This window comes from Diaphorina citri, unplaced genomic scaffold (assembly GCF_000475195.1).
Source record: "Diaphorina citri unplaced genomic scaffold, Diaci psyllid genome assembly version 1.1 scaffold24, whole genome shotgun sequence".
NCBI lineage: Eukaryota > Metazoa > Arthropoda > Insecta > Hemiptera > Psyllidae > Diaphorina > Diaphorina citri.
The window spans coordinates 442243-459803 of NW_007377462.1; the positions used below are offsets into that span (position 1 = coordinate 442243).

The 17561-nt window shown below is 42.2% G+C and overlaps 1 protein-coding gene across 1 annotated transcript in view; it reads left to right on the forward strand.

Moving 5' to 3' along the window:
• The window catches only part of LOC103509862 (low-density lipoprotein receptor-related protein 2-like), a 132143-nt gene that overhangs the window by 94030 nt on the left and 20552 nt on the right, over window positions 1-17561 (forward strand). Inside the window, 12 exon segments of the mRNA XM_026823962.1 lie at window positions 157-380; window positions 1110-1321; window positions 2460-2647; window positions 3634-3770; window positions 3822-3980; window positions 4411-4609; window positions 4908-5151; window positions 5501-5792; window positions 15440-15608; window positions 16021-16176; window positions 16574-16722; window positions 17091-17234. Of these exon segments, the coding sequence (XP_026679763.1) occupies window positions 157-380; window positions 1110-1321; window positions 2460-2647; window positions 3634-3770; window positions 3822-3980; window positions 4411-4609; window positions 4908-5151; window positions 5501-5792; window positions 15440-15608; window positions 16021-16176; window positions 16574-16722; window positions 17091-17234 (2273 nt within the window).

The following is a 17561-nucleotide window of genomic DNA, read 5'->3' on the forward strand; positions in this document are numbered from 1 at the left end:
GCCGAAGTAGACAATTAGATGAAGTAGATCATGTGGGATGAAGAAGATCATGCGGGACTTCTTCCTAGCGTTTTCCCGTTTAAATAAGCTCGGCGTTTAAATTTTTATATTAAATATGCTTATTTTCTATTGTCCTTTCTTGGTTTGTCCATTCAGATGTCCAAATCACCGGTGTATCCCAGCCACCTGGTATTGTGATGGTGATGACGACTGTTCAGACAGGTCTGATGAACCACCCGAGTATTGTAAGAGCGAGGGCAGAACCTGCTTTGGTGATCTCTTCACGTGTGATAATGGCAACTGCATACCCCGCATTTATATTTGTGATGGCGACAATGATTGTCTTGACAATTCTGATGAAGATGCCAGACACCAGTGCAGTAAGTATAGCAACGTCCAGTGTGGCTAGTATTTGGATCGGTGACCGTTTGGGCACATCAGGCTGTTTTTCTGAATTGTATATTTATAAGCGGTAAAAATATACGAGAGGTGACTTTCCAGTCCTCTCTATTCTATCTATCATAAGCAGGGGATTTCCATTGAAGATTTTAATGTTGGACCTTTAGTATTTGGATGGGTGACCGTTTGGGCACATCAGGCTATTTTTCTGAATTGTATATTTATAAGCGGTAAAAATCTACGAGAAGTAACTTTCCAGTCCCCTCTATTCTATCTATCATAAGCAGGGGATTTCCATTGAAGATTTTAAAGTTAGACCTTAGCCCAAGGCGGCCGAAATTTGGCACAGAAACGCGATTCCAAGTTGAAAAAAAGACTACCTATAGGTATTTGAAGAGAGTATAGTTGGACCTTAGCCCAAGGCGGCCGAAATTTGGCACAGAAACGCGATTCCAAGTTGAAAAAAAGACTACCTATAGGTATTTGAAGAGAGTATGTAGTTTGATTCTCCATTAAACGACATTGTAATGTCAGAAGGGTAGACGTACTGGTTTTATTTTCCAAAATTCATTACAAAAATATGTGACTGAAAAGTACCGCCACATTACTCCCTCCCTAGTGACTTGGTCACCAATCAGACATATGGCAGCCGATCCGGTGGCCGAGTTTCAAAGTTCAAAGTTTTCACCTCGAAATCCTTTTTTCCACAGATAACCGCAAATGTGACGAAGAGACCGAATTCACGTGCACGGAAAACAAGGCGTGGAATCGGGCCCAATGTATCCCGAAGAAGTGGCTTTGTGACGGAGATCCCGATTGTGTTGACGGAGCCGACGAGAATACCACGGCCCTCAACTGTCCCAAACAGTCCAGCTGCTCGCCTGACCAGTTCAGCTGTGGCAATGGACGCTGCATCAACACGGTAAGACTATTTTTTTATTTTATTTTTGAAGGGGTTTGATAGAGGGAACTGTAAATGCTAATGTTTTATCGTCCCGAAATTGAAGAGAGAAGGAAGACAGGATAGGAGAAAGCCAGCCGTTCCGAGAAAGAACCTTATCCCTTCAGGATAAATGCCCTTCAGGTTCAGTGGCATTGAACCTGCGGCCTAGTGCTTACAAGGCAGACGCGCTACCAACCAAGCTAACTAGGCTGGCTATCCAGGGGGAGTAGTCTATTAGTCTCCAGCCAGCTTTGGCTCCTCCAGCCAGGTTTGGCTCAAATGTGCGATCAACACTTTGAGGACTTGCGTTTGTTTTAAAGCTTCGTAAGCTCTCTTTCAACTGCCAGTTAGGCAAAGTATCTAAATTTCGAGTTTTTTCATTGCTTTGTCTCTAACTAAACGTATAATTTAATCACTCTATTTTCCACCCTGCTAGCAAAACACGCATCTTATCGTCTATCCAGCCTAAAAACCCTCAAATAGATCAGTTGCGCTTACTTGGGTGATGTTTCAAAGTCATAGAGCAGGAAAAATGAATTTTTTTTCTTCTTTTTTTAGGTCTTTTCTCGTTTTACTTATTGAACTTCTAACACATATTTTTCCCCTCTTCAGGTGCCAATATGATAGAGATGGTGAAGAGACTGGAAGACAGTCCGAGAGATATTCACGTATATTCCGCGGACTCTCAAAAGTGTAGCGTCAATCCGTGCAACATACATAACGGAGGATGTGCCCAGTCCTGCCACCCTGGTAAATGCTAATGTTTTATCGTCCCGAAATTGAAGATAGGAGAAAGCCAGCCGTCCCGAGAAAGAACCTTATCCCTTCGCGATAAATGCCCTTCAGATTCAATAGCATTGAACCTGCGGCCTAGTGCGTACAAGGCAGACGTGCTACCAACCAAGCTAACTAGGCTGACTATCCAGGGGGAGTAGTCTATTAGTCTCCAGCCAGGTTTGGCTCAAATGTGCGATCAACACTTTGAGGACTTGCGCTTGTTTTAAAGCTTCGTAAGCTCTCTTTAAACTGCCAGTTAGGCAAAGTATCTAAATTTCGAGTTTTTTCATTGCTTTGTCTCTAACTAAACGTATAATTTAATCACTCTATTTTCCCCCAGGGCTGGCTATGTGATCACGACAATGACTGTGGAGATGGCAGCGACGAGGGTAAAGAATGTCACGATAAATACCGCACCTGTTCCAGTGAAGAATTCGCCTGCCAGAACTTCAAGTGTATTAGAAAAACGTACCATTGTGACGGGGAGGACGATTGTGGAGACCGAAGTGACGAGTTTAACTGCAGTAAGTATTAGAATCTGTTGTTTTCTGACCACATTTAGTATATTTTAGTACAAAGACACAGTAAGTCTCAGTAAGCACACAGGCTTGTGTATATCTTTACTTCTTTACACAAACCAATTTACCAGGGTTTTCTCATCATAAATTTCTTGAACTATGGAAAACATCGCCTGCTGGCCCTCCCTTTCCAAACATGATGAAAAATATCAAACCAATCCACTTTTTGCCCCTACCCTTTCAAGTCTCTCTGTCTTACACATAAAGTATAAACCTTAACACACTTAACGCCTTAACCTTACTTGAAACTTGAAATAAAAGACAATCTAATGATGGAAAGATATATGAGAATCTTTTCCTCAAAGTCACTGAAGGCTAACAGCCCGTTCACACTGAACGAAACGAATTTTTCTTCGTGAGGCGTATAATAAATGAATTATTTTCGTCTTCACACATTACCAATGCGATGACACATTACCTACCAATGAAGAAAAATTCGGGACTCTTGTACCTTCGGAGGAAGACAAATTCGTCCAGTGTGAACGGGCTGTTAGCCTTTAGTGACATTGAGGAAAAAATTCTCATATTTCTTTCCATCATTAGATTGTCTTTTATTTCAAGTTTCAAGTAAGGTTAAGGCGTTAAGTGTGTTAAGGTTTATACTTTATGTGTAAGACAGAGAGACTTGAAAGGGTAGGAGCAAAAAGTGGATTGGTTTGATATTTTTCATCATGTTTGGAAAGGGAGGGCCAACAGGCGATGTTTGTGTAGGAGCAAACAGCCCTAAAGGATGGGTTAAGCCTCTACGAATAGTGCGGACACAAGTGCAATTCTATTCTATTCTATTCTTTGCGGTACACATACGCGGAATTCATCCTTCTCCTTCCCCCTTCCATTCTTTAATTCTTCTTCCTTGGAGCGATGATGACATCGGGACGGTTTCTCCTAGCAGTATTGAAGTATAATTCTATTCTATTCTGTTTTATTCTATTTCAGACTACTAGAGGACGGCAAGGCATGTACAGACATAGATGAGTGTATCGAGCAGCCTGGTGTGTGTTCTCAGTACTGTTCAAATACCCCAGGATCTTACTATTGTAAATGTGACGAACTATATTATGACAGATCTCAAGGTAAGAACGAAAAGCAAAAATTGATTTTATTTCCATATTCTATTCTATGCTATGCTATTCTATTCTATTTCAGACTACTAGAGGACGGCAAGGCATGTACAGACATAGATGAGTGTATCGAGCAGCCGGGTGTGTGTTCTCAGTACTGTTCCAACACCCCAGGATCTTACTATTGTAAATGTGACGAACTATATTATGACAGATCTCAAGGTAAGAACGAAAAGCAAAAATTGATTTTATTTCGACTATTGTATGAAAATGCCTGGCTGGGGTAACTTAAACAGGGAGTAGACAAGCTTAGTCCGTCTGGGGGACTTTAAACAGAGAGGTTACCTGTCTGAAATTTCCCTTGCTAAAGATATAGCAAAGGTTGAGTGCGAAGGGCATCCGCTCGTAAAATTTTTGTAGCCAAAACCAAATATCAGGCCAAAACAATCACCCTAGTTAGGGCTGATTGAGATGCTGACGAAAAATCCACCCTGGGGCGAACTTTCTCCCCCCCTCCAAATAGGGTTCCTTCTGGGAACGTCTGGCATTCTCGTATCTGGTCTAGCTTCTCTCTTCGCTTTCGGGACGATAAGACCTTGGCAGTTCGCGCTATCAAAAGTAAAAAAAAAAAATCTTCTAATTTCCCTTCTAGACGAGTCCACTTGCAAACGGCGCGACTCTATCAAACCCTGGCTGATATTCTCCAACAAGTACTACGTACGCAACATGTCACTGGACGCTACGCAGTACTCTCTGGTACATCAAGATCTGCTCAATGTGGTCGCTATGGACTTCCACTATAAAGAGAACCGGTTCTATTTCGCGGATGTGGCCGCCAAGACTATTTACAGGTAAGATTAGTAAGATATGGCGTCTTCAAAAATATTCAGAGTTCAAAAATTTGCCAGACAAAATTCTTCATTTCATGGGTGAGAGAACTTTGAAAATCTTGGCGTTCTTTTTGCAACGCAAATTTGTTACTTTTGGGGGATATCACTTTTTTTTCAAAACTTTTTGTCTTTCGCCCAGGGACGACGACGTTAAAAACATATCCTGTCCTCCTCCTCTCTTTGATTTCGGGACGACAAACCTCTTCAAAAAAAAAAAAATAATAATAAAAAAAAATATGTATCTTCTTCTGTCCCCCAGGTCGCGCGTCGGTAGCACAGAGAAGGAGCGTGTCATCCGGCACGACTCACACGGACTAGAAGGTCTCGCTGTGGACTGGGTAGGTCGCAAGCTGTACTGGCTAGACCGTCACTCTAAACAGCTCGATGTGGCTGAACTAGACGGCACCAATAGGAAAACCCTGAAGACGGCAATCCAGGATCCGCGCGGCATTACCCTCCATCCTGGTATTGGATATGTGTACTTCTCCAGCTGGAACTTACAGGTAATTTTAATTAAAATACCTACATAATTATGTGAAGTCTAAAGTCTGGCTGGGGAACGTTAAACAGGGAGTAGATCGGCTTAGTCTGGCGGGGGAACTTTAAACAGGGAGTAGACCAGCCTGAATTCCCTTGCTAAAGATATAGTAAAGGTTGAGTGCGAAGGGCATCCGCTCGTAAAATTTGTAGTCAAAACCTAATATCAGCCCAAAGCAATCACCCTAGTTAGGGCTAACTGAGAGCCTGACGAAAAACGCCGACCCCGTCTGCACACGGGAAAAGGCGAAGAAAAAGTAGAAGTGGAATTCCAATAATTATTGGAAATTATAATTTATTCTATATTAATTCCAGGCGTACATAGGCAAGATCGGCATGGACGGGAGTAACTTCACACGGATCCTCACTCACGAGGACGACATCGCCTGGCCTAACGCCCTCACACTGGACTACTTTACAGAGCGACTCTATTGGGCCGACGCTCATCTGGACTATATAGCCTCCGTGGACTTGGACGGAAAACACAAACACATAGTTATATCGGGACAGAAAGTGCCACATGTCTTTGCGCTGACCCTGTTTGAAGATCATATCTACTGGACGGATTGGAATACCAAGTCTATCAATCGCGCTGACAAATTCAACGGTAAGTGATTCGGTTTGGGTTAGTTTAAGATTATCTAATGGACGTTGGACGGGAAACACAAACATATCGTTATATCGGGACAGAAAGTGCCACATGTCTTTGCGCTGACACTTTTTGAAGACCATATATATTGGACGGATTGGAACACCAAGTCTATCAATCGCGCTGACAAATTTAACAGTGAGTGATTCGGTTTGGTGAGTTTTTGGGTCTCAGTGGATAATTGAGGAACCGACCCGCAGGGGCCTTCTTTCGGAGTAAGATCGTACGAAGTACAGACCCCCATTTCCGTTTCTTAGACCTCTACTTGAAAGGTTGACCACTGTTTTTTACAGCATTGTGGGCATCCTACGGGATTGGAACGCTATGATGCAGACCACATGAAGTCCAATGTGATAGATGTTTCATTGCTACGAAATAAAAGAGACGGCAAAACACCTTTTTTTATTCCATATATACTTACTTACATCCCGTGTCCGTCAAGGGTGGGGTGGTAGAGAATGCCATAGGCATTAACCCCACCCTTGATCAAACTTTATTTTGTATTTATATGTATATACTTTTTGTTACCATCTGTTAATAAAGTTTGATCCAATTGTGTAATAATAATAATGACTCATTTTATAAACATTTGACCATCATTTCTTCTATCTTTGAATTTGTATCACCATTTTCACCATTCACTACTTGTTCTCCCCAGGTCGCGACTACCGAGTGCTTCGTAACACCACCCACAGACCGTACGACATTCACGTCTACCACCCACTCAAAGGGACAACAAGACATGCGTGGCTAACTGCACACAGGGGCAGCACCACTGTGGCGGACATGATCAGAAGTGTATACCTTGGTTCTGGAAGTAAGTGACAAACACAGATATTATTTCATCTAACTCTCTATCTCACGCTGCGCTATAGCAGAAATGACGGTATATTTGGTGGCAATGATGATGGACACTTGGGCACAGTTGTTGATTTCCATTTACAAATGGAAGAAATGTTCTGTTTGTAAATCTTTTATTGTTAAATAATGCTTTAAAATGAATGAAAGTATCCCATTTTCTTCGGCTTTTCCCGTGTACAGACGGCGTTTTTCGTTTTGGCTACAAATTTTACGAGTGGATGCCCTTCGCACTCAACCTTTGCTATTTCTTTATTGGTTCTGGAAGTAAGTGACAAACACAGATTTCATCTAACTCTCTATCTCACGCTGCGCTATAGCAGAAATAACGGAATATTTGGTGGCAATGATGATGGTGGACACATGGGCACAGTTGTTGATTTCCATTTACAAATGGAAGAAATGTTCTATTTGTAAATCTTTTATTGTTAAATAATGCTTTGAAATGAATGAAAGTATCCCATTTTCTTCGACTTTTCCCGTGTACAGACGGCGTTTTTCGTTTTGGCTACAAATTTTACGAGTGGATGCCCTTCGCACTCAACCTTTGCTATTTCTTTAGCAAGGGAAATTCAGGCTGGTATCCTTCCTGTTTGACTTCCCCCAGCCAGACAGAATGAAAGTATCCTATATTTGACCCCAAAATGTCTATTTTCTCAGGTGTGATGGAGAGAGGGATTGTGGGGATGGGTCAGACGAACCCATGTCATGTCCGGCTAGGCAATGTCGTGCAGGCTCCTTCCAATGTGATAACGGCAACTGTAATATGAGAATCTTTTCCTCAATGTCACTGAAGGCTAACAGCCCGTTCACACTGAACGAAACGAATTTTTCTTCGTGAGGCGTATAATAAATGAATTATTTTCGTCTTCACACATTACCAATGCGATGACACATCACCTACCAATGAAGAAAAATTCGGGACTCTTGTACCTGTGACATTGAGGAAAAAATTCTCATATTTCTTTCCATCATTAGATTGTCTTTTATTTCAAGTTTCAAGTAAGGTTAAGGTGTTAAGTGTGTGAACGGGCTGTGTAACAAAGGCAACCCTTTTTTGCAGACAAAGAAAACTCGACCTGTTCCTCCAGCCAGTTCAGATGTAACAACGGGAAGTGTATCGACTACCATCTGGTGTGTAACAAGGAGTCAGACTGTGAAGATGACAGCGATGAGCCTTTGCATTGTAACGTGGACGAGTCCTGTAACAAAGGCAACCTTTTTTTTTGCAGACAAAGAAAACTCCACCTGTTCCTCCAGCCAGTTCAGATGTAACAACGGCAAGTGTATCGACTACCATCTGGTGTGTAACAAGGAGTCAGACTGTGAAGATGACAGCGACGAGCCTTTGCATTGTAACGTGGACGAGTGTGCCAAAGTAGAAACGAACCAGTGCGGACACAAGTGTGTAGACACGCTGACGGGATACTATTGCGAGTGTAACACAGGATACAAGTGAGTACCATTTATTTAGTTTGGACACTAGCCACTAGCCTGATCACCGGGCACTGAGGACTTTTTTTTTGGCATTGGTTTGGCACTAAGCCTCGACCATACAGCCAGAGTGACGCACTGAGGACTTAGAGAATATCTATAAACGATGGGCTTTCACCAAGACCAATTTGCTTGCAGGCTAGGTCAGCCACTATAAGATAGTCCGCCTGTCAGATCTACCTGATGAGCACACACACTATCAAATAGACCTGACAGGCGGACCTGATCAGGTATACCTGATATTGAGAGGCTGGCCTTATGAGCGGAGTGTGAAGAGACGGCTACTCATGCCATCCTCCAATACTCGAATGTAACTCTCTACTACCATTGATACTTACTGCAGGGTTAGCTAACCCTCCGCAAGACACCCATGGACAAAACCTAACGAAAAAGCTACTGAAGATCGCCTGGATCTTCGAGCTTAATTAGGAATCAGCTTAACTCCGTACACAAAAAGCCCACTCCGAGACTTACACCCATATTTATGAACAAAATGCTGGCTCTTAAGTTCGTGCTAAGCATAGTCTCAAGGCATTTGATTGGTCAATTTTGTTCTATTCTAATTCTATGCTATGCTATTCTATTCTATTCTGTTCTATTCTATTTCAGACTACTAGAGGACGGCAAGGCATGTACAGACATAGATGAGTGTATCGAGCAGCCGGGTGTGTGTTCTCAGTACCCCGCCATGTGCCGTAAGTATAAGCAACCTCGTTCTGAGAACGGCTGGCTTTCTCTTTTCCTGCTGTTCTGTCCTCCTGCCAGCCTAGTTAGTTTGCTTGGTTGGTAGCGCGTCTGCCTTATAAGCGCTAGGCCGCGGGTTCGATTCCCGCTCGGGGGCGGATCTCATCTTCAACGGATAATGTGCGTTCTCGGAACGGCTGGCTTTCCTATCCTGTTTTCCTTCTCTCTTCGATTTCGGGACGATGAAACCTTAGTAGTTACAGTTCCCTCTTTCAAAGTGTTACAAAGGTTTTTTTTTTCAATTTTAGGATAAAGATCTCGAGATAAAGTGATTTGGAAATCGAAGAAATAAATAAAAATAGTTAGACGTCAGGTCGATAAAACCTAATAAAACTTTTGTAAATTTGTCACCTTTTCTGCTCTTCTTCCCAACCCAACCCCACCACCTGCCTCGGTGGTGTAGTGGTCAAGGCGCTCGCCTGGTAAACAGCAGGGCGTAGCTATGTGCCGTAAGTAGATAACCTCGTTCTTTGCTGGCTTTCTCCTTTCCTGCTGTTCTGTTCTCCTGCCAGCCTAGTTACTTTGCTTGGTTGGTAGCTCGTCTGCCTTATAAGCGCTAGGCCGCGGGTTCGATTCCCGCTCGGGGGGGCGGATCTTATCTTCAACGTTTTTTTTTAATTTTAGGATAAAAATCTCGAGATAAAGTGATTTGAAAATCGAAGAAATAAATAAAAATAGTTAGACGTCAGGTCGATAAAACCTAATAAAACTTTTGTAAATTTGTCGCCTTTTCTGCTCTTCTTCCCAACCCAACCCCACCACCTGCCTCGGTGGTGTAGTGGTCAAGGCGCTCGCCTGGTAAACAGCAGGGCGTGGGTTCAATCCCAGCCGAGGTATGGAATTTCATCCTCAATTTAATTTGAGAATTTGACCAGAATAATAGTACATAGTAGCCTACTGCTGGAGTAAAGGTACTTTTCAGTCCTATGCGAGCAGTATAAATAAGCACTATTATTTATTTATATTCTCTTTTCTCTTCAGAATTTGAGAATTTGAACACAATAACAGTACATAGTAGACTACTGCTGGAGTAAAGGTACTTTTCAGTCCTATGCGAGCAGTATAAATAAGCACTATTATTTATTTATATTCTCTTTTCTCTTCAGATAATCGTCCATGTGATAAGGACACCGAATTCGCCTGTCGCAACGGCCACTGCATACCCAAACTATGGGTGTGTGACTTCGATAATGATTGTGGAGATGATAGTGATGAACCTGCCTATATGTGTCGTCAGAGGAATTGTACCAAGGGCTGGGAGCGGTGCCCGGGCAAAACCAATTATAGGTAAGTGATGACTTCAAAATAGGTAATATAGATTTTTACCTTGAAAAATTTGGTCCTTCGGGTCGGATACAAAATTTGGTACTTCGGGCCAGATACAAAATTTGGTCCTTCAGGCCGGGTTCAAAATTTGGTCCTTCGAGCCGGATACAAAATTTGGTCCTTATGATTTTATTTTTCTTATGATTTTATTGCAAATGCATAAATGGCTGTGTGGGCACATTAATATAAATTTCTATGTATATAAAATTGTTTTTTAATAAATAATCGTAAAAAGTATTAATTAAGATAGAAAATTAATTCTATGTGTATGTTACAGATGTATACCTAAATGGCTGTTCTGTGATGGCAAGGATGATTGTAGAGACGGTAGCGACGAGTTGCCACAGAATTGTCCTCTGGAGAGCCTAGGTTCAGTTTTCGGCAGAGTCGAAGTTTCATCTGCTTTGTGCTTGAAATACGGGGTGCACTAATACTAAAGCAGGCACTCAGAAGTGCTGTGATGCCCACAAAGGTCGTGACATATGACCACAAATTTCAGATGTTAAGAATTGATGCTTTAGTGCAGCTTGAGCGCCAGTATTTTGTTCATAAACATAGCCCTTAGTAAAGGTTTTTCCTTAACCCTCTCTCGTCCTTCACTCACATTAACCCTTTACCACAGGTGTGTAACGGCGTGAACGACTGTAAGGACAACATCACCTCTGACGAGACCCACGCCCGTTGCCCTAGCAACATCACCTGCCCCCCACACCATCTCAAGTGTGCCAACACCAACATCTGTGTGGAACCCTACTGGCTGTGTGATGGGGATAATGATTGTGGGGACATGAGCGATGAAGACCCATTGCACTGCCAACAGAGGACTTGCCCACAGAACAGCTTCAGGTAAACCATACTCTGTCCAAAGGAACTGGGCGCCAGGTGTGTAACGGCGTGAACGACTGCAAGGACAACATCACCTCTGACGAGACCCACGCCCGTTGTCCTAGCAACTATGGACTTCCACTATAAAGAGAACCGGTTCTATTTCGCGGATGTGGCCGCCAAGACTATTTACAGGTAAGATTAGTAAGATATGGCGTCTTCAAAAATATTCAGAGTTCAAAAATTTGCCAGACAAAATTCTTCATTTCATGGGTGAGAGAACTTTGAAAATCTTGGCGTTCTTTTTGCAACGCAAATTTGTTACTTTTGGGGGATATCACTTTTTTTTCAAAACTTTTTGTCTTTCGCCCAGGGACGACGACGTTAAAAACATATCCTGTCCTCCTCCTCTCTTTGATTTCGGGACGACAAACCTCTTCAAAAAAAAAAAAATAATAATAAAAAAAAATATGTATCTTCTTCTGTCCCCCAGGTCGCGCGTCGGTAGCACAGAGAAGGAGCGAGTTTGATTCTCCATTAAACGACATTGTAATGTCAGAAGGCTAGGTACTGGTTTTATTTTCCAAAATTCATTACAAAAATATGTGACTGAAAAGTACCGCCACATTACTCCCTCCCTAGTGACTTGGTCACCAATGAGACATATGACAGCCGATCCGGGGGCCGAGTTTCAAAGTTCTAAGTATTCACCTCGAAATCTTTTTTTCCACAGATAACCGCAAATGTGACGAAGAGACCGAATTCACGTGCACGGAAAACAAGGCGTGGAATCGGGCCCAATGTATCCCGCCGACCCCGTCTGCACACGGGAAAAGGCGAAGAAAAAGAAGTGGAATTTCAATAATTATTGGAAATTATAATTTGTTCTATATTAATTCCAGGCGTACATAGGCAAGATCGGCATGGACGGGAGTAACTTCACACGGATCCTCACTCACGAGGACGACATCGCCTGGCCTAACGCCCTCACACTGGACTACTTTACGGAGCGACTCTATTGGGCCGACGCTCATCTGGACTATATAGCCTCCGTGGACTTGGACGGAAAACACAAACATATAGTTATATCGGGACAGAAAGTGCCACGTGCATCAATACGGTAAGACTATTTTTTTTATTTTATTTTTGAAGAGGTTTGATAGAGGGAACTGTAAATGCTAATGTTTTATCGTCCCGAAATTGAAGAGAGAAGGAAGACAGGATAGAAGAAAGCCAGCCGTCCCGAGAAAGAACCTTATCCCTTCGCGATAAATGCCCAACCTGCCTCGGTGGTGTAGTACCTGCCTCGGTGGTGTAGTACCTGCCTCGGTGGTGTAGTGGTCAAGGCGCTCGCCTGGTAAACAGGAGAGTGATTCTGTTTGGGTTAGTTTAAGATTATCTAATGGACGTTGGACGGAAAACATAAACATATAGTTATATCGGGACAGAAAGTGCCGCATGTCTTTGCGCTGACCCTGTTTGAAGACCATATATATTGGACGGTTTGGAATACCAAGTCTATCAATCGCGCTGACAAATTCAACGGTGAGTGTTTCGGTTTGGGTTAGTTTAAGATTATCTAAGAAAGATTATCTAAGAAAAGGACGTTGAACGGGAAGCACAAACAAATAGTTACATCGGGACAGAAAGTGCCACATGTCTTTGCGCTGACACTTTTTGAAGACCATATATATTGGACGGATTGGAACACCAAGTCTATCAATCAGGTTCAATGGCATTGAACCTGCGGCCTAGTGCTTACAAGGCAGACGCGCTACCAACCAAGCTAACTAGGCTGGCTATCCAGGAGGAGTAGTCTATTTGTCTCCAGCCAGGTTTGACTCAAATATGCGATCAACACTTTGAGGACTTGCGCTTGTTTTAAAGCTTCGTAAGCTCTCTTTAAACTGCTAGTTAGGCAAAGTATCTAAATTTCGAGTTTTTTCATTACTTTGTCTCTAACTAAACGTATAATTTAATCACTCTATTTTCCCCCAGGGCTGGCTATGTGATCACGACAATGACTGTGGAGATGGCAGCGACGAGGGTAAAGAATGTCACGATAAATACCGCACCTGTTCCAGTGAAGAATTCGCCTGCCAGAACTTCAAGTGTATTAGAAAAACGTACCATTGTGACGGGGAGGACGATTGTGGAGACCGAAGTGACGAGTTTAACTGCAGTAAGTATTAGAATCTGTTGTTTTCTGACCACATTTAGTACATTTTAGTACAAAGACACAGCATCAGTACGTCTCAGGAAGCACACAGGCGTGTGTATATCTTTACTTCTTTACACAAACCAATTTACCAGGGTTTTCTCATCATAAATTTCTTGAACTATGGAAAGGAGATGGCAGCGACGAGGGTAAAGAATGTCACGATAAATACCGCACCTGTTCCAGTGAAGAATTCGCCTGCCAGAACTTCAAGTGTATTAGAAAAACGTACCATTGTGACGGGGAGGACGATTGTGGAGACCGAAGTGACGAGTTTAACTGCAGTAAGTATTAGAATCTGTTGTTTTCTGACCACATTTAGTACATTTTAGTACAAAGACACAGTAAGTCTCAGTAAGCACACAGGCGTGTGTATATCTTTACTTCTTTACACAAACCAATTTACCAGGGTTTTCTCATCATAAATTTCTTGAACTATGGAAAACATCGCCTGTTGGCCCTCCCTTTCCTAACATGATGAAAAATATCAAACCAATCCACTTTTTGCCCCTAATACCCTTTCAAGTCTCTCTGCCTTACACATAAAGTATAAACCCTAACACCTTAACCTTACTTGAAACTTGAAATAAAAGACAATCTAATGATGGAAAGAAATATGAGAATCTTTTCCTCAACGTCACTGAAGGCTAACAGCCCGTTCACACTGAACGAAACGAATTTTTCTTCGTGAGGCGTATAATAAATGAATTATTTTCGTCTTCACGTCTCAGTAAGCACACAGGCGTGTGTATCTTTACTTCTTTACACAAACCAATTTACCAGGGTTTTCTCATCATAAATGTCTTGAACTATGGCAAACATCGCCTGTTGGCCCTCCCTTTCCAAACATGATGAAAAATATCAAACCAATCCACTTTTTGCTCCTACCCTTTCAAGTCTCTCTGTCTTACACATAAAGTATAAACCTTAACACACTTAACGCCTTAACCTTACTTGAAACTTGAAATAAAAGACAATCTAATGATGGAAAGATATATGAGAATCTTTTCCTCAAAGTCACTGAAGGCTAACAGCCCGTTCACACTGAACGAAACGAATTTTTCTTCGTGAGGCGTATAATAAATGAATTATTTTCGTCTTCACCTGGCCCTCCCTTTCCAAACATGATGAAAAATATCAAACCAATCCACTTTTTGCCCCTACCCTTTCAAGTCTCTCTGCCTTACACATAAAGTATAAACCTTAACACACTTAACGCCTTAACCTTACTTGAAACTTGAAATAAAAGACAATCTAATGATGGAAAGATTTTTTAAGAGGTTTGCTATAGAGAACTGTAACTGCCAAGGTCATATCGTTCCGAAGTCTAAGAAAAAAGAAGGACATGACAGGAGGAGAAAGTTATCCGTTCCGAGAACGAACCTCACCTGTTCAGGATAAAGTCCGCCCCGGGCGAAAATCTTTTATTAGACGAACTGGCAACTCAATAAGTTGCCAATTGACACAGTATACTAAATCAGACACAAGTGTTATACATTTCATAGAATAATTAATTTTATGATTGGATTAAAGATTAAAGTTTTTTAAACTACTTATTTACCATGTATTTTCTCTCTCGCGCCGCAGGTACGCAGATGCGCGCAGTCCGGTTTCGTACACATGCGCATGTCCCAATCAGTTCTATCTGGATCCGCGGGATAACAGATGATTGGATTAAAGATTAAAGTTTTTTAAACTACTTATTTACCATGTATTTTCTTTCTCGCGCCGCAGGTACGCAGATGCGCGCAGTCCAGTTTCGTACACATGCGCATGTCCCAATCAGTTCTATCTGGATCCGCGGGATAACAAGACATGCGTGGCTAACTGCACACAAGGTCAGCGAGTAAGATCGTACGAAGTACAGACCCCCCATTTCCGTTTCTTAGACCTCTATTTGAAAGGTTGACCACTGTTTTTTACAGAATTGTGGGCATCCTACGGGATTGGAACGCTATGATTCAGACCACATGAAGTCCAATGTGATAGATGTTTCATTGCTACGAAATAAAAGAGACGGCAAAACACCATTTTTTATTCTATACATTCCGTGTCCGTGAATGACTCATTTTATAAACATTTGACCATCATTTCTTCTTTCTTTGAATTTGTATCACCATTTACTACTTGTTCTCCCCAGGTCGCGACTACCGAGTGCTTCGTAACACCACTCACAGACCGTACGACATTCACGTCTACCACCCACTCAAACAACTCGCCTATCCCAACCCTTGTGATGGCGATAACGGGGGCTGTTCCCATCTTTGTCTCCTATCTCCCGTGCCTGGGGTAGACAGAGCCCCTGATATGTAAGTATTTGGGTGAGGAAGTGAAGGATATCTCAGTAGAAAGATGAAAAGTTTTGACAAAAAATAGTGATATCCCTCAAAAGAACACTTTCGTAAAAATTGAACGCCAAGTTTTTTTCCCTAGATTTTTGATAAAGAGAACTGTAATTGCCAAAGTCTTATCGTTCCGAAATCTAAGAAAAAAGGAGGACAGGATAGGAGAAAGTCATCCGTTCCCAGAACGAACCTCAATATCCATCCCGGGCGAAAATCTTTTCTTAGACGAACTGCTCAACTATTGAGATTGACACACTAAATCAGACACAAATGTTATAAATTTCATAGAAGAATTAATTTGATGATTGGATTAAAAAATAAAGTTTTCGGAAACTCTATTTATTTTATTTATCGTGTATTTTCTCTCGCGCCGCAGGTACGCAGATGCGCGCAGTCCGGTTTCGTACACATGCGCATGTCCCAATCAGTTCTATCTGGATCCGCGGGATAACAAGACATGCGTGGCTAACTGCACACAAGGTCAGCACCACTGTGGTGGACATGATCAGAAGTGTATACCCTGGTTCTGGAAGTAAGTGACAAACACAGATATTATTTCATCTAACTCTCTATCTCACGCTGCGCTATAGCAGAAATGACGGAATATTTGGTGGCAATGATGATGGTGGACACTTGGGCACAGTTGTTGATTTCCATTTACAAATGGAAGAAATGTTCTATTTGTAAATCTTTTATTGTTAAATAATGCTTTAAAATTAATGAAAGTATCCCATTTTCTTCGGTATTTCCGTGTATAGACGGCGTTTTTCGTTTTGGCTACAAATTTTACAAGTGGATGCCCTTCGCACTCAACCTTTGCTATTTCTTTAGCAAGGGAAATTCAGGCTGGTATCCTCCCTGTTTGACTTCCCCCAGCCAGACAGAATGAAAGTATCCTATATTTGACCCCAAAATGTCTATTTTCTCAGGTGTGATGGAGAGAGGGATTGTGGGGATGGGTCAGACGAACCCATGTCATGTCCGGCCAGGCAATGTCGTGCGGGCTCCTTCCAATGTGATAACGGCAACTGTACTCCGTCTGCGTCCATTTGTGACGGCGTGGATGACTGTCGGGATGGTAAGTGTTTATGACATTAGGTTAGGCTAGGTCATGTCCGGCCAGGCAATGTCGTACGGGCTCCTTCCAATGTGATAACGGCAACTGTACTCCCTCTGCTTCCATTTGTGACGGCGTCGATGAGTGTTTAGAATAGAATATACCCTGTTTATACTCCCAGAATGAGACTGAAAAGTCCCTTTACTCCTGCAGTATAAACGAGGTCTTATTTTTTTTTTATTTTTATTATTATTTTTTTTTTAACAACCAAAACTAATTTCGTCAAAATTGATGGAGTAATCGTTTTGTCTTCTCTCACAGTCAGGAGTGTTGGCACCTTTTCTATCCTATATAACTTTACTCTACTATGTATCTCATTTTATTCGCAGGTTCTGACGAGAAGCACTGTGATCTACCATGTCCGGATTTGGAGTTCAAATGTGCTAGTAATGGCAGATGTATACTCAACTCGTGGAAGTGTGATGGAGAACCGGACTGTAAAGATGGAAGTGACGAAGACCCCGCCATGTGCCGTAAGTATAAGCAACCTCGTTCTGAGAACGGCTGGCTTTCTCTTTTCCTGCTGTTCTGTCCTCCTGCCAGCCTAGTTAGTTTGCTTGGTTGGTAGCGCGTCTGCCTTATAAGCGCTAGGCCGCGGGTTCGATTCCCGCTCGGGGGCGGATCTTATCTTCAACGGATAATGTGCGTTCTCGGAACGGCTGGCTTTCCTATCCTGTTTTCCTTCTCTCTTCGATTTCGGGACGATAAACCTTAGTGTTATCTAGTTACGCCTCGCATAGGTCTCAAATGTACCCTTTATCTATTGGTATTTTTCAATTTTAAGATAAAGATCTCGATAT